We start from the raw sequence: 25,131 nt of genomic DNA on the forward strand, positions 1-25,131 counted from the left end.
GCTTCCAGGACGACAGGAGCTTTAGAGGCAGGACCTGGTCTCAGTGGGGGCTGGGACCTCCTGAGCCACCTCAGGACCCTGCCAGCCTAGCCCCTTCAGGCCAGCTGTTTAATGCCCACCATACCCATGGCTTCTCTGAGCCAAGCTGACCCTGTGACCCTCCCACTGGGCAGCCCACTACTGAATGGAGTAGACAAGGACGGCTGGGTCCAGGACAACTAACTTATAGGGAGTTCAGCGGCCTCAGCTGAAAGCTCTGGTGCTGACTGGGAGATGTGCAGAGAGAGTTATTGGGAGCAGAGGAACCAAGAAGGCAGAAGGCAGATGCCACGGGCCAGCGGAAGCCCTGAGGAGGGTGTGGTCTAATGGCGGAAGAGGCGGCAGCCACAGAGCAATGACGGAGAGTTGCCAAATCAGCCAGGCACTATGGCTCTTGCCTGTAATCCCAGCTCTTGGGGAGGCTGAGGCTGGAGGATCACCTGGGCCCAGGAGTTCGAGGCTGCAGTGAGCGCTGTGTTCATGCCACTGCGCTCCAGTCTGGGTGACAGGGTGAGACCCCCATCTTAAAAAAAAAAAAAAAAAAAAATTGAAAAGAGAGAGTTTCCAAGCCAGTGAAATGATGGCCAAGCAGCAGATGCTGCCTGTGCTTGGTGTCTGGCTGGGCGGTGCCTGTTTCCCTCAGGCCTCCTGAACCTTTACACCAACCTCACTGGCAGCAGGCACCAAGCTCGGGCCTGATGGAGGCCAAACCCAGCAGGTGCTGGCGCCCGGGTGTGGAGAGAGGACCCCTCAGAGCTGCCATGGCCTCATTTCCTGGCTCCTGGGATGTTTTCAGTCCTGTGGCTGCTGGCACTGGGTGGCTGGCGCTGTTGCCCAATGGCTCCTCCTCACGGACCTGCAGCCGCCTGCAGAGCTTCTCCTGTCCTCTCTCATCTGGACCACTGCCCCATCTCCAAGTGCCTGGAGTCTGGGAAGAGGGACAACTCGAAATAGGGATTCTGGAGCTGCTCAAGCGGCCTCAAGGGATGGCTGCGGACTTGGAGGAACCAGAGTCGTCACGCAGACTTTATAATTAGATGGAATCTAAGAGATCTTTGGGTTCACCCCCCTTCCATTCTACAGGAGAGGGAGATGAGGCCCCCATCGGGCAGGCCTTGCCAAGGGTGACCCTGACAGCTGGCAGCTCGCAGCTCTTCCTGGAGAACCCCAGGATACCTGGGAAGGTGGGCTGGCCGCCCCACAGCCTGCCGCTAGGGGCTCTGTGTTCATAGGGCCTGGGGCAGCCTTTGAGCTCAGCATTGGTGTTATTGATCCAGGCCCTCAAAACCAGTCCTTGTTCTATCTGGTCCCTTGTGAGCCTCACTTGTAGTGGAAACTGGACAGAAACTAGCAAGAAAAAGCAGAAAGCCTCTGGAAAGCAGTGGGTGGAGGCCTGTGCGCATTCACACACAGAGCTCTCTAAAGTGTGGCTCACTTCCCTGCACCCGTGATGTTGCGTTTTGAATGGGCCCCAAGGCCAAGCCAAGGGAGGGGACCCTGATGGGGTAATTCCAGACATTCATATGAGGAGATGGTAGGGTGCCACTCCTGGCCCCCTGAAATCACAGCTTCTGGGCAGGGACCATCTCTGCCTTTGGAAAATACCAGCCTGGCTGTCAGACGTTACACACCCTTGGCAGGGAAATGGTGTGAGCTTTCTTCCCAGCCTCTGACCTGCTTCTCCTGTCCCTGGGTCTGCTGTAACCCCTAAGTCCATCTGAGGGGCAGCATCTTGGGCTGCCTGCCTGCCATCCTCCCTCCCCAAAATCAACCAGCTCGGGGTGGACACGGCCTCTCTTTAATGGAAGGCATGAGGTGCTTTGACACAAGGAACCAACTTAGTCAAGGAGGTGCAGCCTCAGCAGCAGGTCAGGATGTCGTCCTCCTCCTCTGCCTTGGCCCCAGGGAAGGACGGGCGTGCTGGCCAGAGGGCTCAGAAGATGTCAGAGACGATATAGTCAGTGTAGGCACCATCGATGAGTCCAGCCCCATTGTTGTGAATGAACCAGCAGGACACCTCGGCCCCATGCCGCGGGTCCTTGCTGTAGTCTTTTTGCAAACCCCTGTGCAGAGACAAGTCAGCTGGGGTCACCCTTCGGACCAGTAGGGCAGCACCTCCCCAGGAAGCTCACCCCACCCATGTGACACCTGGAGGAAGGCCCAGAAGAACTGCAAAGTGGCCGAGGGCAGACGTGCTGGGCAAGCAGCCCACCCACCTGGTGACCATGAGCCGGCGGTTCCTCACCACCATTGTGGCATCTGGCTTTGTGGGGTCGGAGCCTGGGCGGATGTCAGACACTTCAAAACTGATGGGGTGGAAAAATTGCCCTAGAAAGGCACATTGGAGACAGCGGTTACTGTCTCGGGGACTTGCTCCTGCCCTGCACTCAGCAGGTGCTCACTGTGGGGTTAGAGCATTGCTGGACTGCTTTTTTTCCAGAGCTTGACTGTTTCTGCTAACAGTCCCAGCACAAAAAGCTACCTTTGGTTCACTTGCTATGGAGAAGTAGATACATTTCTAGGTGGTTCTACCTCCTGTCTTTTAAAATGGGATCTGTCTGGGGGGAGAGGTTTGAGGGGCAGGTGCCCATAGAGAGCAGTGTCTGTAGAAAGGCCACACAGGAGCAGTGTGGTCAGTGACCCACCCTACTCACAAGGTCGCTGGGAACCCTCTGGGCCTTTCTTTTTGCGATCAGACCTCTGCCCCTCACTTGCTCCCAGGCTCACTTAAGCATTTGTTTCACTGTGTGTTTGCTCACAGCCTCACCAAGACAGCCCCTCAGACGGCTCTGCTCCTTGGAGGCCACACTGGAGGTGGGCCTGTCCTGGTGCCCAGCTATAGAGCTGACTGGTGGCCCCAGGTCCCACATGTCCTCTGGCTTCAACACCCTGCCCCACAGCCCTGCCAGCCTGGCCAGCCGTACCCAGCAGCCCATGCGTCCGGGCTGACATCCGATGACTGTCCAGCACATAGAAGCCCAGGAAGTCCTGGTGGACCGAACTCCCCTTCCACACTCGGTGCAAAACAACCTCAAAGGTGCCGCCATCGTCCACAGACACCACCAGGTTCCTCTTCTTGTTGATGGTCACCACCACCCTGCAGAGCCATGTGGCCGAGAGGGCAGGTGCGGCTGCACTGCATCCCTCTCCATTCAGCTGCCCTTGTCATCTGGGACCCAACCCTTATGACCACGCCCCCAGCCCATGGCCTTCATCCCCAGATGGCCGGCTATTACCTGTTCCACACCCCTTCCCACATGTTGCTATGGTGCCTGGGGCCCTTGCAATGTGCCAGGCCCTGTGCTAAGCCCTCTATGCAAACCGCATCATTCAATTCTCATTCCGAGCCTGTGAAGTCCAAGGCTCAGAGAGGTTAAGTAACTTGCCCAAGGTGGCACAGCTGGTAAGCAGTGTAGCCAGGACTTGGACTTCAGGCTGTCTAGTATCAGAGTCCGTGTTCTGTGACTCCCACTCATCACCTGTGACCTCCACAGCAGACTCTCCCCACCTCTTCCTATAGCTCTGCTGCCCAGCATTGCTCTGGTGCTCAGCAGAGTTTGTTGAATGAATGAATGAATGAATGATGAATGAATTAGTAAAGGAAGGAAAAATCATGAGACAATGCAGACTAAGACATGCCAAATGAGAAGCCCAGAGAAATCTGGAGTTCAGCAGAGGAAGAGAGCAGGAGGGCTGAGGGGAAGAGGTGGCCTCTTTGCTGGGCCTGGGAGGATGAGCTGGCTTTGCTTGGTAGAGACAGGGGCGGCATTCAGAGCTAAGGTGCGGTGGGAGCACAGTTGCTACGCAGCTGGGCCCAGAGGACATATCCAGGAACCAAGGGAAATGGAGGGCTGGGTGGACCATGGAGTCTGACATGTCTGCACAGGCCACATGGGCGTCACCCACAGACATGGCTCAAGGACGAGAGCCCTGCAGACTCAGCAGAATCCCAGGCCCAGGCCACACCTCCCCCTGCTTCTTGCCCAGGCCCTGGCAGGTTACCCGTCCTGCCGCAGCACAGCTTGGTCCCTCCAGGAAAACACAGGCCCACCGGAGCCGGGGTTCAGCGTAATGTTCTGAGGAGTCACTTCCAACTGAAAGTCCGTGGCAGGGTTTGCGATTCCCAGCCGCCCGAAGTACGTGCCATCATGCTGCCCAGGGCTCCTGGCCTTGTTGCCAATGAGCTGCCCATTCACTGAGAAGCCTGCAATGGAGCAAGAGGGCATCCGGGTTGGGAAGGGGCCTGCCTGCCTTTGCTCAGCAGGATCGTGCCTCCTTCCTAAGAGGCCCCTACGCCCTGCCTGTGCCACTCTGTCTTTGAGAGTCTCCTGCCTCGGGGTCTGCAGGTCTGGTCCCGCACACAGCACCACCTCCCCTTCCTCTCCACCCCTCCTGCCATGCCAAATATCCCATACTCAGCTCTCGGTTCTGGGTCCTAACGGAGGTCGTGCCTCCCCAAGGACAGGACCCAGCCTGCTCCTTCTCTGTGGCCCCAGCCCCTCACACAGGGACAGGCTCCCATCGTGCTGGAAATGCATTGTGGGACCTCTTCACAGAGGTCTCCGCTGACCTGGACAGCCACAAAGCCCCCTCCCCACCCTCACTCTGCCAACCCAGCACATCTCATGCTCTGAAATGATCATCTCAGAATGTGTTCACCTGTTTGTCTTCCCCTTCCCTAAACTCTATGAAAGCCAGGACTATCTTGGCTCCCACTGCATTCCCAGCCCCTCGCTGGTGCACAACAAACACTTGCAGATGAACTAACTGGACAGGGAGGGAGGGAGACAGGAGGGAGCAGGGGTGAGAGAAGGAGAGGGAGCTGTTCCCCATCATCAAGGCACTGCTGGGAGAGAGGTGCTCTGCTCAGCCATGCTTTGTGGGGAAGGTGGGGCAGGACCGTGACACATTTGCAGGACCTAGTATGAAATAAAAAGGAAGGGCCCCTTGTTTAAAAAGCATTAAGGGTTTCAAGGCGGCAATGGAAGAGCATTAAACTGGCTGGGCGCGGTGGCTCACGCCTGTAATCCCAGCACTTTAGAGGCCGAGGTGGGTGGATCACCTGAGGTCAGGAGTTTGAGACAAGCCAGGCCAACATGGTGAAACCCCATCTCTACTAAAAATACAAAAATAAGCCAGTCATGCTGGCATGCCCCTGTAGTCCCAGCTACTTGGGAGGCTGAGGCAGGAGAATCACTTGAACCCAGGAGGCAGAGGTTGCAGTGAGCCGAGATAACGCCACTGTACTCCAGCCTGGGCAACAGAGCAAGACTCTGTCTCAGAAAAAAAAAAAAAGAAAGCCCCTGTGTGCCTACCCCAGTCACATGCCGATGAAGCTGGCCCTGTGTAGGTGCAGCCAGGAGGATGGGATGGGAAGGCAGCGGGCAGAGCCCAGCCAGGTGGATGGTGCCCAGGCAGAGGGCAGTGAGGGCCTTGGTCATAGTCCTGTTTGTGGCTGAATGTTGAGGGCAGAGGAGCCCTGGCCCTGTCTGGCAGAGGCATGATGCCCACCATACCTGTGTCGGGGTCCTGTACCAGGCTCAGGATAACACCAGGCTCCTCGTTGATGTTGAAGCACAGGGTGTCCTCTTTCTGGGGCACGTGGATGATGAAGTGAGGGTCCGTGTCCACTGGGGGCACAGCATGGAATTCGTTAGATTGGACATCGGGCAGATGGGGCCGGCCAGGGGCTGGGGTTCAGCTAGGCAGGTCCCAGAGAGAGACAGAGAGAGAGAGAGACAGCCAGGCAGGGTGGGTCCCAAACAGGGGTGTCCCTCAGACCCTTCCAAGGACTCACCGCCGGTCACTCGGTCTGGCAGCCGCTGGGTATTGGAGCTGGAATGAGTAGGAGAAGGCTGCAAGGCTGACAGCATGAACGCTGATGGGAGGGGGAGTGGCATTTAGAAGCGGGGCAGCCAGGCCTTCCCTGGAGCTGCTGATCCCTCTGATGACTCTTTCCTCACTGGTGGGGCTGGCCTGAGGCCACCAAGCAGGGATGTCCACTCAAATCACATGCCCTTGATTGGCTCTTGGGACACGGGGACAGAAGCTTGGCCTGGCAAGTTCAGCTGGCCCCCTCTCTGTCTCTTCCCCCAGGGACCTCAGGTTGGGGAGGCCAGGCTGTTCAGGGGTCTGTTCTAAAGATTCCCAGTGACAAGCAGTGAAGACAGCTAGAATGGAGGAAGAAAGCCAACGGGGTGCTAATCAAGGAGGGGTAGAGATGTGAATGGCCAGGATGGCTGCCACTTACTCCTTCTGGGTCCCAGCATCTCTGTAGAAGACAAGGACGTATTATAGAAGACAGTGTCACCCACGGTGCCCCACACGAAAGGCATGCAGCTCTGTCCACAACAGGCCTGGGCCCAGCCCTCCCTCTGGGGGTCTCAGCCCTCCCCTGGGGTCCTGCCTCCTCACAGACATACGCTCACACCAAGAGAGGACCAGTGGAGGCTGCTGGGGGTTCAGCCTGCATAAAAGCTCACAAAGCGCAGCAGGGAGTTCGCAGTGACGTGCAGAAAGGTGGCTCAAGGGACAGAAGAACAGGAAAGAGTGGAGTCAGGGAAGACGGGGGATGGGGAGCTGCGAGCCTGGGGCCGGAGCACCCGCCACCTGCCCAGCTACCGAAGCCCAGAGCTGAAACTAATGCAATTTAAAACTCACCCAAAGGCGGAGAATCTGGAAGGGAGGGAAAGAGAAAAGAATTAAAGCCCCAGAGGTTTTTGGCCCATGGCCTCCCCCCTCTGTAGACCTCTGCAGCCTATACCCTCTGAGGGCTTGTCGATGGTGGGCTTCAGGCCGTCCTGGTCCACCATGCCCCTGATGCTCATGGAGGTCAGTGGGGTCACAAACCCATAGTCCAGCGACATCCGTAGGGCCTGGGATGAAAGGTTGGCCCTCTCCTCACCGTCCACCTTCATCCTGCATTCAAGACAGAGGCTGGCTCCAAGCCCCGACTTGCACGGCCCTCATCCTTTCACCTATCCATTCACTCATTCATTCATTCATTCATTCGACATATAAGTATTAAGCCCCCATGCTGTCCTGTGCAGTGGCTACGTCCTCAGGGGCCTCCAGGTTTAATGATCTCTTACAGAGATCACTTGGAGATTTGGTGGGGTTGAGGGGCATGCCTCAGAGATACGCAGAGACGTTAACAGCTGTGAGATCCGGGTCAAGAGGTCTAACCTCGCTGAGCCTCTGTGTGCTGAGTGTGGGTAAATAGCAGGCTGCCTTGTGCCCTGGTGGGCCTGCCCGGACTGTTGACTAACTGGTTGATATTAACTCAGTGAGCAAAGCAGAAGAGGAAAGTAAATCTGACCTACTTGCCCCAGAACCACCCTTCCTCTGCTCACCTCCAAGGGGTGGGGGGACTCTGGGGTGGGCAGTGCCCACCCGGGGCAGCTGCAGGCGCCCTACCGCTTGGCCAGCAGCTCCTGGATGGTGAGGTAGGCCCAGAGGCGCTCGACGTGGTTCTCCAGCATGTGGCCACGCTCTTGGAGCAGTTTCTTCATCTCCTCCTCATCCACTAGGCAGGTTGTACTGAATTCTTGTCCCTCCTGAGAGTTGAGGTACAGAGAGGCGCGGTGCACCATGATGAGCACAGCCCCTGGCTGGTGCTCGGGGCTCTGAAGGGCCCATTTCATCTGGTATCTGCAGCTTCATCCTCAGCATCACCTGCTTCCCTGAGCCTGTTTGCCTCATCCTATTTGTTCATTCTTGCCAAGCACCCTCTGCAAGCCAGGCTTGCCCTGGACCCTAGGGATCCCATGGAATGGGAGAACCAGGCCCTGCCTTGTGGAGTTTCTCTGGGGGAGGCCAATAAGCACCCGGCTGTTTCCACTATGACCCACTCCAAATGCCCACCAAATTCTAGGTGGGCTGCACTATTCAACTTGCCACGGCACACAAATGTGCCTCCTCCATCCAGCTACATTAACCGGGGCACCACTTCCCAAGGGCATCCTATCCACCAGCTGCTGCCTACGGGTATTATATGGATTATTTCATTTACTCCACACAATGCTCTGGTGCAGTATCGTACAGAAAAGGAAACTGAGGCCTAGAGAACTGGACCCCTTGCCCAAGGATGCCCAGCTGGTCAGGATGGAGCCAAGGTCCAGCTCAACTCTCCTTACTCAAAGCCTGAGTTCTGAACCTTCGACCACACTTAGGGTGTTGTCTGTGTCCTGGAGGGCAGGGTCCAGGTCTCACATGCCTGTCCCCACCACACACAGGTGCACATACACGCATGCATTGCACCATGGCACAAAGCCTGGCACACAGTAGGTGTTCAGGAAATGGTTATCAAATGAGAAGGGAGAGGTTGGTCTCTTGCTCTCTTGCACCTTGGGATGAATGATGCGAAAAATAACAATTGGTCACTGGGGGCCAAGGGACTGCAACTGATCAAGGCCATATTGGCTCCATTCCAGCCAATCCAGCCCCCAGGATGCCTGTGTGGAGGGATGTTCAGGCCTGGGGTGTATGTGGCATGGTGGGGATGAGGGTACTACTCTGGGGAAAGAGAGGCCTCTGGGGGTTGTCAGGAATGGGGAACAGTGTGGGTTTGGGGCCTCTAGGGTGCTGCCTGGCCTCTCCACCCTCCATGGCCCACCATTTACCCCATGGGCCTGCACATCAGCCTTGAAGCTGCTCTGTTTGTTGTCAGCAATGCGCCCGGCCACCACAATCTCTGAGCCTTCGTAGTACTGTTTATGGCGGTTCTGGGTCAGGGCCAAGACAGCATCCTGGGGGTACTGCAAATCCACATCCACCAGCAGGGGTTTGGCTACCTGGCTGTAGAAACCCTGCAGGGATAGAGAGGATGCAGCCTTAGAGCTGAGCACCCTGGGCCCCTGATGGGAAGCCTGCCCACAAAGTGGAGTGTTGGGAATTCCCAAGTTAGAGAAGGAATCTGAGGGTCTGAGAGGTCAAGTAGCTGGCTCAAGGTCATGATGCTGATTTTTTTTTTTTTTTTTTTGAGAGAGTCTCTCTGCGTTGCCAGGCTGGAGTGCAGTGGCACAATCTCAGCTCATTGCAACCTCCACCTCCTGGGCTCAAGCGATTCTCCTGCCTTAGCCTCCCAGGTAGCTGAGATTACAGGCACCCACCACCACACCCGGCTAATTTTTGTATCTTTAGTAGAGACGGGGTTTCACTATGTTGGCCAAGCTGGTCTCGAACTCCCGATCCACCCACCTTGGCCTCCCAAAGTGCTGGGATTACAGGCTTGAGCCACCATGCCTGGCCCATGCAGCTGATTTGAACTCTATGCCAGAGCTTTATCTGCTCCTCTAGGCTGATGGGCAAACGGCCACCAAGGCTGGGCTCCCTATGGCATGCCATTGGAGGTACAGGGGGTTGTGAGGGGAGACCTGCAGCTGCTGGGTGGCGTCACGGTCCTCGTAGATTCTCTGGGCCCGTCCGTTGTTCTCCATGGACATGACCTCCAGAAAGTTAAAGTCCACATTGTGGCCGAAACCCAGGTTGTAGAGCGGGAACCTGCCCCGGATGGCGCTGCGGATGTTCTTGAGGATTTGTGAACGGTCCGTCACCCCTGCAGCCACACACCTGGGTAGTGACGGGATGCTGGCCCACGGGCATGTGGGGCACGAGGGGGCTCTGGGGAACACTCCCTGGGGCTCAAGCCTTCCATCTCAGAGCATCTCCAGGCTCCTGGGCGTCCTGAGGCATCGCCTCCTCCTGGCTCTCCTGGGAGACTGCAGCAGCTACCAACGGCTCCTCACAGACCCCGCCCATCTAGGTGGGTCCATCACCAGCAGGTCCGATTCTGCTCGAAACCCTGCCATGGCTCCTTTGCCATGGACTGCGAGACCCTGCTGACCTTCCCACCCTTGTTTCACCCCATTCTGCACATGCCCACGGTTCCTGGGCAGGCCCTGCCGGTGCACACACCCTTTTTATGACTTAAGCTGCCTCTTCTGCCTGGGATCCCTTCCTACCACTCTCTCCTCTTTCTAGACTGAGCTCAGGAGTCACCTCCTCCAGGAGGCCTTCCCGGACATCATCCTGGGTGAGGTGTCCTTTGTCTATGGTTCCACAGCCCCAAGCACCTTGTTCTTTCAGGGCCCTCAGTATCTACTCCTGGATCTGCTTCCCACAGTAGGTCCTGGGCTCTTTGAGGGCAGAGATACGTCTTGTTCCCTTTGTATTTCAGTCCCTAGCCCCTTCCTTAGCATACAGTAAGTGATAAATAAATAGTTCATTAAACTGTAAACAGAAGCATGGAATCCTGCCCATCTTCCAGGGACTCGTACAGACCTGTGTCATTTAGAAACGTCTCCAATTTCTCGACTCACAGGACAGAGGAACACCATGGAGCTCCCGCAGACTTTGTGGTCTGAACTGTGTTTTTAGACCAGTTCTTGACTTTGCCCTGAGCTTTTCTGCCCCCAGTGGTTGGGTTTCCAACTTCAGCTTGCACGTCTCAGGTGACAAGGAGATCACCACCTCCCAAGGCAGCCTCCAAAGTGCTTACCCTCTGTGGGATCGCCATCTGTCAACATGATGAGAATTGCGGCATGGTTGCTGAGTTCTGGGAGGCTTTCCTGAACTTGGTTCAAGATCTCAATTCCCCGGAGCAAACCTCCATTCAGGTTTGTGGCTGCAAAGAAGAGAAAGCAGACCAGTGTATGCCCTCATTCTGAGGGGACGGAGGTGACATCAAGGTGGCCTGAGACCCCCACCCTTACCCTCATCCAGGGAAAAGCCCCGCACAAAGTCTTGAGCCGCTCGTAGGTTGGCCTCAGATGCTTGCACCAGCGAGCCCTTCCACGATTGTACTCGAGTCCCAAAAAGAACCAGGTCAAAGTAGTCCCCTGGGGGCATGTCCCCCAGAATTTTAAGGAGTGCCTCCTTGGTCTGCAAGGACAGAACAGTCAGTAGACAGACAGGGCCCCAGGGTGGCCCCAGGACAGCACCTTCCAACTCCAGATACCCGTTTCAGAGATCCACAGGGTGGACAAGCAGGAGGAGATAGGACAACCAGGTGGCCCCGAGACAGGAGCATCCTGCCAGGCCTTGGGGTGGATGAGTGGGGGTGGAGAAGGCAAAGGAACCCACCATGGGAAAAGACATAATCACGAGTTCGGGAGGGGCAGGATTAAGAGAAAGGACCCCAGGAGCTGTGCTTCTAGAATACTCCTTGTCCAGCCATGTCTACACTGCACCATGGACAGGGCACTCCAAACCCTATGGGCGGAGAGCTATTCCCTGCTATAAGATGCCTCCCCACGGACCACCGTAATTACCCCCGGCACTTGTAGTACACCAGTTTCCTCTTCTAAGCACTTCCCCCAGGGGGTAACTCCATGACCCTGTGGACACCATTGTCATTCCCATTTTTTGCCATTGAGGAGAGGTGAATGCACTTCCTCACGACTGCACAGTGAGGAAGTGATGCTGATTCCAGGGATGCTAACCACTGGGATTTCCTGTTAAATCACCCTGCCTCTGACCAGGAGGATAAATCCCAAACCAGACTCTGGCAGCAAAACTGGCATGTGGTGAGTGATGGGGCTGTGGAAGCTTCTGCTGGGTGAGCTGTTTTAAGCTGCAGCCCACCTGCTTCACTTTCTGGCCTCTCATGGAGCCACTGATGTCAATCACAAAAACCACGTTCTTGTTCATGTTTGTCAGGTTTTGGGGGGCGAAGAAGTGGGCAAAGTGGTTATTGGCTACCTGAAATAGAGGAGAACGAGTGAGGCCACTCTCACAGCACCCCTTGCCCATCCTCTGGGTGCTGAGCCAGAAGCTCAGGGCTCACCAGGAGGTCGCAGATCTTGTCTCGACTGACATCGTAGGTCACCTTGAAATGCCCGTTCAGTAAGGATGTAGAGCATGTGGGGCAGGACTGCTGCTGGCTCACAGTGGGACGGAACAGCACGTGACCCTGGAACCGTCGAGAGTGTGAGCTATTACTGGTTTGTGTAACCACAAACAGGATGTTTGCAAAGACAACATAAGAAGGCATGCACGTGTGTGTGTGTGTGTGTGTGTGTGTGTGTTTGCACGGACAGAGAAACGAGTTCAGTGGGCCACTCACTCACCTAGCTGCTGAGAGCACACACCTGTAGGTGGTGGGAGAGATGACCCATTCCCTTGCTTATATGCTTCTGAATCATTGAGATTTTCAACAATGAACATCATCATTTTGGGTATATAAATAATAACAAAATAATAGCAATGTGATACATCTGTCAACTCAAACTGTTGAGTGAAAAAGCAGCACTGCAATACTGTGGTGGGAAATAAAAGCTGCCCAGGTTGACAAAGAACAGAGACTGGAAGGAAGGGTCCAGAATGGAAGCTGAGGTCTGGTTGGAGTTGGTGATGTGCTTGGGGAAGCTAGTGACGGTTTTTATTCAATACTTTCTATATTCCTGGACTTCATACATTTTTCTATAAAGAAATTTTTGTTTGTTATAAAAGTAAGATAAGCTCACCAAAAAGAAGCAGAAGCAAAAGGAAGAAGCAGCAGCAGAAAAGAAGAAGGGGAGGAGGAAGAAGAAGGAGGAGGAGGAGGAGAAGGAGAAGGAGAAAAGAAGAGGAGGAGAAGGAGGAGGAGGAAGAGGAGAGAAAGGATGGAAGATAAAATAGAACCTTGAAAAATTCTTGGGAAGACAAGGACCCATCCCTTTGTTCCCCCACAGAAAGCAAGCATGTTTGCTAACACTGTTGAGGTGTCATATTTAGTTTAAAAAGAAACCCCTCCAAACTGTAAGAAGTACTTCTTTTAAATGAATTGTGGTGCAGGCTCTACATAAGTGGGAACTAAAGGATTTGTTCTCGGCTCGGGTTGGGGGCAAGTCAGGAAGCAGGGCATTGCCCATCCATACACCACTCTCCTCCAGGAACCTGGAGTGGGGGTGAGCCAGGGGCTTTTGGGATTCCTGCAAACGGTGGCAAGCAACAAGTCGCTGGGTAGGCCAAAGGTCTTTCCAAACTTATGTTTCCAAGAAACCTGAAGCTTGGAGTCCTAACCACACCAGCATATGAGGTTTACTTATGTGCTGGATATTTCCCTGAATGCTCTCCCATGGGCATGAGGCAGGCAATGAGGGCACTGAGGCTCAAGCAAGCCAGCAACTCACCCTGGACCATGCAGCCCATGTGTGGTGGAGCTGGAGCTGTCTCCTTCCCCACCTCAGCCTGCAGGCTTTTGCTAAATTGCTCTGACAACCAGGATTGCTGAGTTCTCCTAGGCACCAATCACATGACACCAGCTTCTCTCATCCTAAGGGCAGACCACGGCCCCTGCCTGGTTTCTGGGCTAAGGCTGGACATTCCATAAGGGGTGGGCAGGCTGAGAAGTCCCCAAAGGGCCCACCACCACCCCCTTGCTATCCTATGTACCTTTTTTCCTGAGAAGGACTTCTTGATAGTTTGGGCTGCCAGTTCCTTGGGCAGGAAAGAGGCCTGGGCATCCAGCTTGCTGATCCCCTGGGGCTCGAAGATGTCCACATCGATCTGCATCATTGAAGCAAATTATTTTTTTTTAAAAAAAGATGGGATCTTGCTTTGTTGCCCAGGCTGGCCTGAAACTCCTGGGCTCAAGCCGTCCTCCTGCCTCAGCCTCCCACGTAACTGGGATTATGGGCTCACACCACACTGAAGCAAATTCTCTACCAGGGCTCCTACTCACAGAGTCTCAGCCAAGAGCCAGCATGTGTCCTGGCCACCTACTGTGTACAGCACCCACCCAGCCCTGATCACAGGGCCTGGTACTCAGTAGGCACTCCAGAAATACTGACCAAATGAAGGTGTACATGCTTGCATCCCTCAACTCAGCCACCACTTAGGTGCCAGCAATAATTCCAGGCTCTCAGGCTGCGCGGGACTTTCTAGTTTACAAAATTACCTGGACATTCAGTACTTCTCGTGATCCCTGTGGCGGTCCTGGGACCAATAGAAATCCCCCATTTAGCAGATGAGCAAACTGAAGCTCAGAGATAAAGAGGAAGTTAGAGAGTTCAGGGAGTTCCCTGCCCAAGAAGAGCACATCAGAGCTCACCCTGAGGAGTTAGTCCCCATCTCTGTGTTCTCAGGCCTGGGTGACACATGGTGGGTGCTCGACCAGTGTTGGGAGCCATGGTGACGGAGAGAGGGGCAGGAGCCCTGCCCTGGGACCTGTGATCTACCTCAAAATGATGCACCAGCTGCTTGGGCTTGACTTTGATGACAATTTCATACTGCATATGGTTTCTCTTCAGCACTTCCTCATAAGTCAGCTGAAACGTGACCTTGCTCTGGGGATTGACGGTGAGGTGGATGGTGAATTGCTCCATAGTTCTTCCCGAGGCCCTGGATGTGCCACAGAGGCAACAGCAGACAGACAGAGGGTAAATGACATGTGGGTCCTTGTCACCTAACATGTGGCCCTCAGAATTTATTTCTGTTAGATGAGTGTTGCTCCCAGGTTTCCTTGGACCTCACAAATGTGTCAGCTGGCTGGTCAGGGTCAGGGCCCAAGATGGGGGGGCCCACTTCTCCCAGTGGCAGATCTGGGAAAAGGGCAACTGCACAGCAGCCTGTTCAGTGCACCGTGCTGGCATCTGGGTTTGGGCAGTTTGCTTACCCTTCCATCATCCTGGGCTGTTCTCCACTAAAGCCACCTTGCAGCCGTCAGATGTGTCCTGGCTGGGGAGGGCCACCCTAGAGATGAGACCAGCAGGGCCCAGAACTCACCTGACAAGGCCAGCATTCTCTCCTGAGATAGCCGCTTTCCGGTACTGCTTCCATGCAGTCACCTTGTCCTTTATGTCTCCGATAAATGCGTTTCCATCTGCCGTACTGCAGGGAGGGAAGGACACCCTCAGGAAAGATGAGCCTCCTGACCACACAGGTCCTGAGATGGCCTGTCCATGTGAGCCCTTGGATAAGGACGTCTCCTGACCAGCCTTCCACTGCCCATGGTGGAACTCAGGGGTCCATGGGCAATGAGGTGAGCAGCCCAGGTCAGAGGCCGGCAAGAAGCCTCAGACTCTGGCCTTGGCTCCTTGGGTTCTAGCCTGAAACATGCTGTCATGGGCCCCAGTTTGCCTCCAAGATAGGAGCCAAGCACAGACCTAAAGGGCTTCTTCCTCCCTTCAAAGCCAGGGCTGGTCTGTGGCCCTTCTAGAATGAGGAGATGCTCTGCGCTATCTGGCCACTCCGATCCTTGTTCTTAAGCTGGGACTAGTAAGAGGCACCCCTGGGAGAGGGAATGGGAGTTGGGCAGGCACGCACATGGCAAAGTCACTGATGAATGCTGTCTTGGGGATTTCCACGTCGAAGGCCACTTCCCTGGCTTCATTGGCGGTGTTGACCACTTGGCTGGTGACAACATAGTGGGCGAAGCGAGAGGTGACTTTGCAGTTGACTTTCAAACTCCGGATGAACACGCCATCGACAGCCTAAAGTGAGACATGAAGGAGCTGTGGTCTGAGACAGGGCCTCTGTCAGCGAGGGACTTCCTGTGGTACGGGGGCTTGGCACTCAGCTCCAGTGCATGGTGCCCAGATGCCGGAAGAACAGACCAGACCTCCCAGGAAGACCCCTGCTCTCTGGCTGAGACTGTGCTGTGGGGCATGAGGTGAGATGGGAACAAGTCCCCATTTCTAGGACCCTGGAGAGTACCCCCTGCCTACGGCCCTGATAGAGGGGTCCACCCCTGACAGGTTGGGGAAAGCAAGCCTGTAAAAAGGGCTCTGTCACAGACCCCTTTGCCAGGACTCTTACTCACGGTGTCCACAGCCTGTCGCTTCTGCAAAACAAAATCAGGGTCAAGTGTGAGAGGAAAACTCAGGGGACTACCGGCCTGCCAGTTCAGGGGTGGGAGTGGAACACAGCCTGTGTCCTCTGCCCCTTCGCTTCACCTCCTTGGTGCTGCTGGGAGGTCACCTCTCCACTCAGAAGTGGTGGAGGCGGTGGGGGTGACCCTGGCCCCTGGAGTGGGGGTCTTGTGTCCCGCCCAGGGCCTCATCCAGGTTCAGCTGCCTATTTCTGCCCTGTGGGCTTAGCCACATACCTCGCTGCTCTTGGACCTCCCTGTAGCCGAGCCCAGGGCAGGCATGGCCTGCAGGACGAGGAGAGATACCAGGTACATGCACAACAGCAGCCCCCGAGGCCCCATGGCACCGTCCATGCTCTAAGACTTCCGCTGCCCTGTCACCTCAGTCAGACCAGTAATCAATACAGTGCTGGATAAACATGGATTAAACATTAGACAAGGTGCAGGCAAATATTAATGACAAAACCGCAATGACTTTTGCATCAACCTAACACATTTTGTGGAATCAAAATTTGGCAGTGGAAGCTTTTTGCCTGCGGGGGGTGGGTTCCCAGCTTTGGGCGGTGTAAACTACTGATGGGGCTCCAGACCGTGTCCCTCTGTGTAGAACTGCGCTTAGCCTATGTGAAGTGTGAGGACCCCCGGATGGCTCATCTCATCCTCAGGCTGGCACAGGGCAGCACCAGTGACACGGTGACATGTGGCAAGAAGCAACAGTTAAAAATGGGTTTCTAAACTTCATTAGGCTTTACTTTTTTTTTTTTTTTGAGATGGAGTTTTGGTCTTGAGTGCTAGAGTGCAATGGCAAGATCTTGGCTCACTGCAACCTCCGCCTCCTGGGTTCAAGAGATTCTCCTGCCTCAGCCTCCCAAGTAGCTGGGATTACAGGTGCACACCACCATGCCCAGCTAATTTTTGTATTTTTAGTAAAGACAGGGTTTCGCCACATTGGCCATGCTGGTCTCGAACTCCTGACCTCAGGTGATCTGCCCGCCTCAGCCTCCCAAGGTGCTGGGATTACAGGAGTGAGCCACCGGGCCCGGCCAGGCTTTACTTTCAAAATTCTCTCTTTTTTTTTTTTTTTTTTTTTTAAGACAGGGTCTCCCTCTGTCACACAGGCTGGAGTACAGTGGTGTGATCTCGGCTCACTGCAGCCTCGACCTCCTGGACTCAACTGATCTTCCCACCTCAGCCTTCTGAGTAACTGGAACCACAGGAATGTGGCACCACACCCAGCTGATTATTTTTATTTTTTTGTTGAAACAGGGTTTCAGTCGGGCGAGGTGGCTCATGCCTGTAATCTCAGCACTTTGGGAGGCTGAGGGAGGCAGATCACTTGAGGCCAGAAGTTCCAGCCCAGCCCGGGCAACATGGTGAAACCCCATCTCTACCAAAAGTACAAAAATTAGCCAGGCATGGTGGCATGCGTCTGTGGTTCCAGCTACTCAGGAGGCTGAGGCAGGAGAATAGCTTGAGCCTGGGAAGTGGTGGTTGCAGTGAGGCGAGATTGTGCCTCTGCAGTCTAGCCTGGGTGACAGAGCGAGACTGTCTCCAAAACGAAAGAAAGAAAAGAAAAGAAAAAGAGAGAGTGAGAGAAAGAAAGAAAGAAAGAAAGAAAGAAAGAAAGAAGGGAGGGAGGGAGGGAGGGAAGGAGGGAAACAGGGTCTCACTTTGTTGCCCAGACTGTTTCAAAATTCTTTCAGCATCAACACACTTTTCAGTGATGCTTTGGCCAGGGAGGCAGACATGGTGGCTTAGAAATTGTGTGACATCCAGCCATGCTGGTGATTCTCACAGTGCTAACCTGGTATTAGCTCTGTCAGAGACAGTCTAGACAGTCGGGGTGAGGCATGATGGGAGATCCACGCTTTAGGCCAGTTGCTTCACCTCTCTGGAGGTTCTTACCCAGATCTAGAAAGAACAGAAGTGAGCTTCCTCATTCCTGCACCTGGGCAGGGAGGCCTGGCAGATAAAGGGGAGCTGAAGATGAATGACATGTTTTCATAATCGAGGACTCATTTGTGTCATGCATTCCTCTAAACCCTTTATTGTCTAATTTTATCCTCGAAACAATCCTGGGACACTGGCCCCATACCAAGCGACAGAACAGGGATTCAAACCAGGTCTCTCAGGCTCTGAAGCCCAAGCCCATCATGTAATGACAGAGAAGCAGACTTGAAGATCCTAGAGACAGGAGTTCCCAGAGACCCATCTTGCACCTGCAGTTTCTTATTTTTTTATGGTCAAACCCACCCTGTTCCCCAAAAACCACAGCATACTGGGCAGACAGGGCCCCTGGCCAGTCCAGTCTGTGACCTGGGCTGGGATATGCTGGCTGCTGTGACCCTGATAAGAGGAGGGGGCCCAGAGCCCTCACTGATCTCTGTTTGCTTGTCCTGGACTTTGTCTCACAGAGCAGCTTCTGGGAAGAGTTTATTGTCCTTAGGCCAGGGTCACCTTCTGGCCTGTCTTCTGGCCTTTGTGGAAGAGAAGCTGGATCTACATGACACTGTACATTTGAAGTTCTGCTTATTTCCTGCACCAGTATCGACCGAGCCCTGCAGTGTGTTGGGCACAATGCCAGGCACTGGGACGCCGCCATACAGAAACTTGGGTGCCCTGCTGTGTTCAGTGAGCTGACGTCAGGGGAAAAGGGAATCAGACAAGTCAAAGGGAGCCCACTGAATCGCAAGGAATGATGAGAAGCTGAAGAGATAGAAATTTGGAGAGGCAGAGGCTCATCTCCCACAGGGATTAGGAGAAGGTTCCTGGATAAGGTGCCGGGAAAAAAGAGCAGTGCTTGGGAAGGGGAAGGTGGGAAGGGAGGGAGAGAAAAGCAGATGGGCAGGTGGGATGTATGCTGTGGGAAGGTGGAGGTGTCTGGGATGGGAGCAGGAGCTGATGAAGAGGGTGGGAAAGGTGGCTGGGAAGGGGGTTGGGACCAGCTGGCGCAGGGGTCTGAAAGTGATTAGCCTTTTGGGTGGGAGATACTTAAGATATTTTGAGCAAGGGTGTGATGAGTTCAAGACTGGGCTGTTGAGAGATGGCTAGCACCAAGCCTCGTCCATGTAAAGTGCTAGAAGCATGTTTGCACAGGGGGAGGGTGGACAGGAGATGGGGAGAGCTAACTATGACCCGTGCCTGTCATGCTTCTTAGCATCGCGTCCAAATTCATTTACTGCTCACAACTCCCCCCAAGAGACAGATATTATTGTTAATATTATCCTCATGGTACAGAGGAAAAGAAGTTGGCCCACCATATGCATGTGAGAGGTGGCGGCCAGGGTGGACAGAAAGCAGCTATGGTTGCTGAGGATTGAGAATGGGGAGGGTAGCTGTGCTGCTGGTGCCGGCGGGACAGCACATGGGCCCAGACCTGCTCTGAGCTCCACCCACACACAGCCAACTGTCTGCTTGATGTGCCCACAGCCCCTCCATCTGGTATGTCCAAACTGAACTCCTGACCTTTGTCTCCTCCTCCCCACACCCCGCTACTAAGCCAGGTCTTCCCCCTGTTGTCCACTCCAGTCAAGGCCACCGCCATCCAGTTGGTCATCCAAGCCAGAAGGCTGGGTGGCATCCTGGGTGCCTCAGTCTCCTTGACCACCTACCCCACCTCCCACCCTCTGAATATCCCTCTAATCTATTAACTTCTCTCCCCATCCCCAGTCACCACCTAGTTCAAGCTGCCCTCATCCCTCATTAAGACGGCTCATCTCCTTCTTCTGCTCTGCTCCAGGCAGCAGCCAGAGTCACCATTTAGAAAGGTCAGTCTGCTGCAGGCCTTTCCCTGTCTCACACACCCTATCCTGAGTGGTACGGCCCCTGCTGACCCCTCTATGTCACCTAGCCCATGGCCCCTCTGAGTCTCTCAGCTTCAACTGCAGAGACTTCTTTTAGATCCAGGTAGGCAGGTGCTTCTCCACTCATTCATTCAGCAACCGGCAATTCCTTCCTTTACACCTGCTGGGTTTAGGGTGTTGAAGCAGACAGGCCTGGCCCAGTCCTCAGGGAGTTCACGCTGAGATGTGGAGGTAAAGTCACAAAATGAGTCCATTGGGTCTTAGCACATGTTGCTCCTCTGCCTGAAAAAGTTTTTGTTTAAACTTCCACTCATGCAGTGCTTGCTTGGGGCAACCTTTCCTGGATGGCCAGGCTGGGCCTGGCGGCTTTTCTGAACAGTACTGATCTCAGTTGGCAAGGGTAGCTTGTTAGTATGCATGGCCGTCTCCCCCTTCGCCTGTAAGCCCCACAGGGGCAGGCCCTTGTCTGTCTTGTTTATAGTTGTCCTCCAGGGGCCAGGCTAGAAGACCCTTGCTAAATGTCCGTAGAATGAATGATACGTTTCTTTTTTTTTTTTTTTTTTTTTTTTAGAAGGAGTATCGCTCTGTCGCCCAGGCTGTAGTGCAGTGACACGATCTCGGCTCAATGCAATCTCCGCCTCCTGTGTTCATGTGATTCTCATGCCTCGGCCTCCTGAGTAGCTGGGATTACAAGAGCAGTGTGCCACAATTTTTTACTGTGGTAAAATATACAAAACATAAAATTTGTTATTTAACCATTTTTAAGAATACAGTTCAGTGGCATAAGTACATTCATGTTGTGCAGCCATCACCACCATCCATCTGCAGGACTTTTTCATTTTCCCCAGCTAAAACTCTGCACCCATTAAACACCAACCACCAATTCCCTCCTCTCCTCAACAACTGGCAACCACCATTCTACTTTCTGAATCTATGATTTTGACTACTACAGATACCTCACATAAGTGAAATCATACTTTTGTCCTCTTGTGACTGCCTTATTTTGTTTAGCATCATGTCCTCAGGGGTCATCCATGTTGTAGCATGTCAGAACATCCTTCCTTTTTAAAAATTTATTTATTTTGAGACAGAGTTTCACTCTGTCACTCAGGCTGGAGTGCAGTGGCAGGATCATGGCTCACTGCAGCCTCAACTTCTGGGGCTCAACTGATTCTCCCACCTCAGCCTCCCAGGTAGCTGGGACTACAGGCACGCGCCACCACACCCAGCTAATTTTTTAAATTTTTTGTAGAGAAGGGGGTCTCACTGTGTTGCGTAGGCTGGTCTCAAGTGATCCTCCCACCTTGGCCTCTCAAAGTGCTGGGATTAGGTGTGAGTCATAGTGTGCGGCCTCTAGAGCACTAACTTTAAAAAGCTAACAATTACAAATCCTTCCTCTGTCCCTCTGAGATATATACCTGTGTATTTCCTACAACCTAGGAATGTCTTTCTCAAGGACCTGAAATCCATTCCTTTGAAATGTAATCATCATAAAGGTAGGGCTCATGTCTCCCAGTCTATGTGGGAGAATAGAATCCTAACTTCTCTAATTGCCAGCTAGCAGACACAGTTGGCCTAATCACATTTACGCTAACCACTCCTTTTAATTTTTCACTTCCCAGACTCTAAGTGAGGCCCTGCATGCTCCCCTGCCTACTCCCTTATTCTTCCTTTGGAATGCCCAATCACCCCTGCACAAATGGAATAGAGTTCAGCTGTTTCCCCTACTGTCAGTAGTTACTGAATAAAATCTATTTTCATCATTTTAATGCCTGGCTTTGTTTATTTTTAATAATATCATTAACTAGAGTTCAATCTTTATTTATGGTTCTTTTTATTTGGTTTTCTAGTGAAGATGAAATTGCTTTGAGTAAAATGTGCAAATACTAAATGTACCATTAGATAATTTTGACAAATTCATACACCCAAATCTCCTATCAAGATATAGATCAAGGATGAGGAATTTGAACCCCTGCAGATTGCTAATGGGAATGTAAAATGGTTCAGCTTGCTGTAAAAAATGGTGTGGTGGTTTCTTAATACATTAAACTAGAATTAGCATATGATCCAGCAATTTCACTTCTGAGTGTATACCCAAATGAATTAAAAAGAAAGCAGGGACTCAAACAGATATTCGTGCACCCATGTTCATAGCCGAATTATTCACAATAGCCAAAAAATGGAAGCTATCCGTGTCCATGACTGCATGAATGGATAAACAAATTGTGGTATATACATATAATGGAATATTATTTGGCCATAAAAGGGAAAGAGGCCAGGCACTATGGCGCACACCTGTAATATCGGCATTTTGGGAGGCCAACGTGGGTGAATTGCTTGAGCCCAGGAGTTCAAGACCGGTCTGGGGAACATAGTGAGACCCTGTCTCTGAAAAAAAATAAAATAGGATTAGCCAGGCATGGAGGTGTGTGCCTGTAGTTGGGAGGATGGCTTCAGCCCAGGTGGTCTAGGCAGCAGTGAGCACCATTGCACCACTGCACTCCAACCTGGGTGACAGGGCGAGACCCTGTCTCAAAAAAAAAAAAAAAAAAAAAAAAAATAGGAAGCGCTCTGGGAAAGGGAGGCTTTGGCTGGAATAAATGGTGAATTCTTTTGGCACCCCTGAGCTTTCTTGGGCAGGCATTTTAAAGGGGCCTAGGTCCACCTAGAGATCCGCCCTTAGGCTGTTAACTTAGCATGACGCCATGTTAGAGTTTAGTCAAGTCTCTTAGTGCAGTGGTTAGGGTAGTCGTTAAATGCTGAGGAGTCTTTGTAGTTCTCAATTAGCAGGTGAAAGTTTTTAGGGATGAAAGGTACTGATATCTCCAATTTACTTTGAATGTATCAAACAATAGGATGGATTGCTGGATGCAGAGAAGGCATGTGATAAAGCGGATACAGCAAATGTTACTGGTAGAGAGTCTGTCACCCAATCATTAGAACATGAGCTCCAGGAGGGCAGGGACTTTGTTGGCCTGGCACATAGGCGGTCAATAAACATTTGCAGAATGAACGAACAATACTTGTAACGGGCTTAGGACAAACAAGTTCACAAAAAGAGGAAGCTTTCCCTGACTCTGTTGTGGCAGGGACCCGGACGGTGGAACGGACGCACAGAAAGCGCGCGGGGTCTGGCGGAGTCGCTCTGGCCTCCTGGAGCCTCTGCTCTATGGCGGGTCCTCCCGGGGCTGCGGAACCTCTCTAGCCGCTCGTGGCGTCCGCTCTATGGCGGGCCTTTGGGGACGCAGGAGCATGCGCAGGACTGCTCCCGGCCCGGATCTCTATGGCAGCGGCGTCGCCGTGGGCCGGGCCCCCGCGATCCCGCCCGGGCCCTGCTGCCTCAACAACCGCCCCCACTGCCCCTTCTCGGGCATGAACCGGGCTTCTTGTTGCCGCCCGTTGCCCTACCCGCCGCTGCCGCCGCATCCCGACCCTGGGCCAGCGCTGGGAACATGCCCCTGGCCGCCTACTGCTACCTGCGGGTCGTGGGCAAGGGGAGCTACGGAGAGGTGACGCTTGTGAAGCACCGACGGGACGGCAAGCAGGTCTGCAGGAGTGGGGCCTGGCAAGGGGCGGGGGCGGGCAGAGGTGCGCCGAGGGCGCCGACCGGTAGATTAGGTCGGGGGTGGTCGCAAGGGGCTCATCTCGGATGGCATTTTCTCAGGGAAATGGTCCCAGACCAAGACGAGGCCAGGTCTCCCTGTAATATGCGCCCAGAACTACTTCTACTTTCTGTTGTGTTAAATTTTTTTCCTTTTAATTTTCATTTTCTTTACTTACGATTCTAAGTTTTATGTAAAAATTTTCAGTCTCTGCCTATCTACTTCTTTGTTGTGTTAATTGGCATGCTTGATTTACACACCTTTCTCCCAACCCCGACACTCTCATGAGAGCAGGTATCATGCATTCCCAGGACTTAATACAGCGCCTAGCAAGCATTATTCCTTGAATGAAGGGCCCCAGACGTCTCCACTGTAGACTGCTGGACTCGCTTAAAACTCGACCCATTTTCTTCCCGCCAAACCTTCTCTCATGTCTTCCATTTCAGTGAATAGTGACACCAACCCACCAGTTGCCCAAGCCGGACACCTGGAGTCATTTTTAAGCCTTCCCACGCACCCCAACACTGATTATATTCATCTATCACTAAGACAATAGGCCTCCTCTCATCTCTACTGGTACCACCCCAATCCAGGACACCCTGTTGTCTCTAGCAAAGCTATGGCCACGGTTTCCCAACTGGTCGCCGCCACTTGACTTGCTTTTCTCCAATGCATCACTTTCACTGCAGCCTCAGTGATCTTTCTCAAATTTAAATCTGATGTTGTCACTCCTCTGTTTAAAACACTTTATCCCATTACTCTCAGGATAATGAGCCAATTCTTCAATGTGGTTTATTAATAGGGTGACAATATAATGTATTGTACAAACTGGGACAATTTTGAAACTGAAAGGAGGCATTATTAATAGTTACACCAGGACAGTAGGACTGCTCCAGGCAAACTGAGAGGAGATGTCCCCCCTAGATATAGGGCCCAATTGCCTGTTCTTCCTTGTCTCTGGTGCTAGTTGCTTTGCATGGAACACAAGCTCATGCATTAGAGATTTATTCAGTAGGCATTGGGGGAATCATTGGATTTTGGGGCTGATGATAGGGAACTAGCAATAGCTAGTTATTTGAGCTTTAGTTTACACTTCACAAAACACATTTATGTATGTGTCGAAGAAATGAATTGTATGGTCTTTGAAATGATTGAGGGCAATGTATTAGGTGTTAGAGGCTATTGATTTCTTTTAAGTGTGAATAATTTTGTATGCTGAAGATCAGTGACTATTAAACTTATGGGGGCCATGGATCCCTTCGAGTTTCTAATATAATCCACAGACCATTCTGTCTGCAAATGTATAGTCAGGCTATATTTTATGCACCTTTTTGGGAGAGCTTAGATATTAAGGAATTTCTTTTTTTTTTTTTTTTAATTTTTTTTGAGACAGAGTCTTGCTCTGCCCCCCAGGCTGGAGTGCAGTGGTGCGATGTTGGCTCACTGCTGCAACTACTGCCTCCCAGGTTCAAGGAATTCTCCTGTGTCAGCCTCCCGAGTTACTGGGACTACAGGTACACACCAACCACGCTGGGCTAATTTTTGTGTTTTTGGTAGAGACAGGTTTCACCATGTTGACCAGGCTGGTCTTGAACCCCTGACCTCAGGTGATCCACCCGCCTCGCCCTCCCAAAGTGCTGGGATTACAGGTGTGAGCCACTGTGTATGGCCAGATATTAAGGAATTGCTAACACAGGTTTTATAATTGATCCAATGGTAGGTTATCTTGAACTCACTTTTTTTAGTCATTAATGAAATTGTGAAATGCAGATGGAAAAGGTAATTTTTTTTGTGGCCCTACACTGCTATAAATCTAACTTATAAGAAGTATCAATAATAGCAAATATTTTCCCCGATTTTGTGCTTGGTGAAAAACATAATGAATAGGTTATCTGAC

At 52.8% G+C, this 25,131-nt stretch overlaps 2 protein-coding genes across 9 annotated transcripts in view; one reads left to right on the forward strand and one right to left on the reverse strand.

Annotated features, from left to right (window-relative positions):
• Positions 1–1,821: 1,821 nt before the first annotated feature.
• On the reverse strand, positions 1,822–16,207 carry ITIH1 (inter-alpha-trypsin inhibitor heavy chain 1). Of its 4 annotated transcripts, XM_003257182.4 has the most exons (22): positions 16,067–16,207; positions 15,782–15,802; positions 15,286–15,452; positions 14,746–14,850; positions 14,199–14,361; positions 13,414–13,527; positions 11,825–11,950; positions 11,623–11,739; positions 10,752–10,920; positions 10,538–10,663; positions 9,414–9,595; positions 8,661–8,846; positions 7,456–7,595; positions 6,803–6,957; positions 6,700–6,714; positions 6,290–6,310; positions 5,837–5,917; positions 5,556–5,669; positions 4,042–4,243; positions 2,964–3,136; positions 2,256–2,367; positions 1,822–2,102 (listed from the first exon to the last, which is right to left on the reverse strand). In XM_003257182.4, exons 1-22 carry the CDS (start codon positions 16,181–16,183, stop codon positions 1,973–1,975), a joined length of 2,736 nt encoding a protein of 911 aa, XP_003257230.1. In that variant the 5' UTR covers positions 16,184–16,207; the 3' UTR covers positions 1,822–1,972. The 4 variants fall into 4 exon arrangements, with proteins under 4 accessions (XP_003257230.1, XP_003257231.1, XP_003257232.1 ...); XM_003257183.4 differs by lacking the exons at positions 15,782–15,802; positions 16,067–16,207 and having other exon boundaries at positions 15,126–15,306; XM_003257184.4 differs by lacking the exons at positions 14,199–14,361; positions 14,746–14,850; positions 15,286–15,452; positions 15,782–15,802; positions 16,067–16,207 and adding an exon at positions 13,703–13,875.
• Positions 16,208–22,887: 6,680 nt separating this feature from the next.
• The window catches only part of NEK4 (NIMA related kinase 4), a 59,986-nt gene continuing 57,742 nt past the window's right edge, over positions 22,888–25,131 (forward strand). For all 5 annotated transcript variants that reach the window (XM_030811624.1, XM_030811623.1, XM_030811622.1 and 2 more), the window contains exon 1: positions 22,888–23,177. In XM_030811624.1, coding sequence (XP_030667484.1) covers positions 23,085–23,177 — 93 coding nt within the window. In that variant the 5' untranslated portion in view covers positions 22,888–23,084. The remainder of the gene's footprint in view (positions 23,178–25,131) is intronic.

This window comes from Nomascus leucogenys, chromosome 4, assembly GCF_006542625.1.
Source record: "Nomascus leucogenys isolate Asia chromosome 4, Asia_NLE_v1, whole genome shotgun sequence".
In the NCBI taxonomy this organism is placed as follows: Eukaryota; Metazoa; Chordata; class Mammalia; order Primates; family Hylobatidae; genus Nomascus; species Nomascus leucogenys.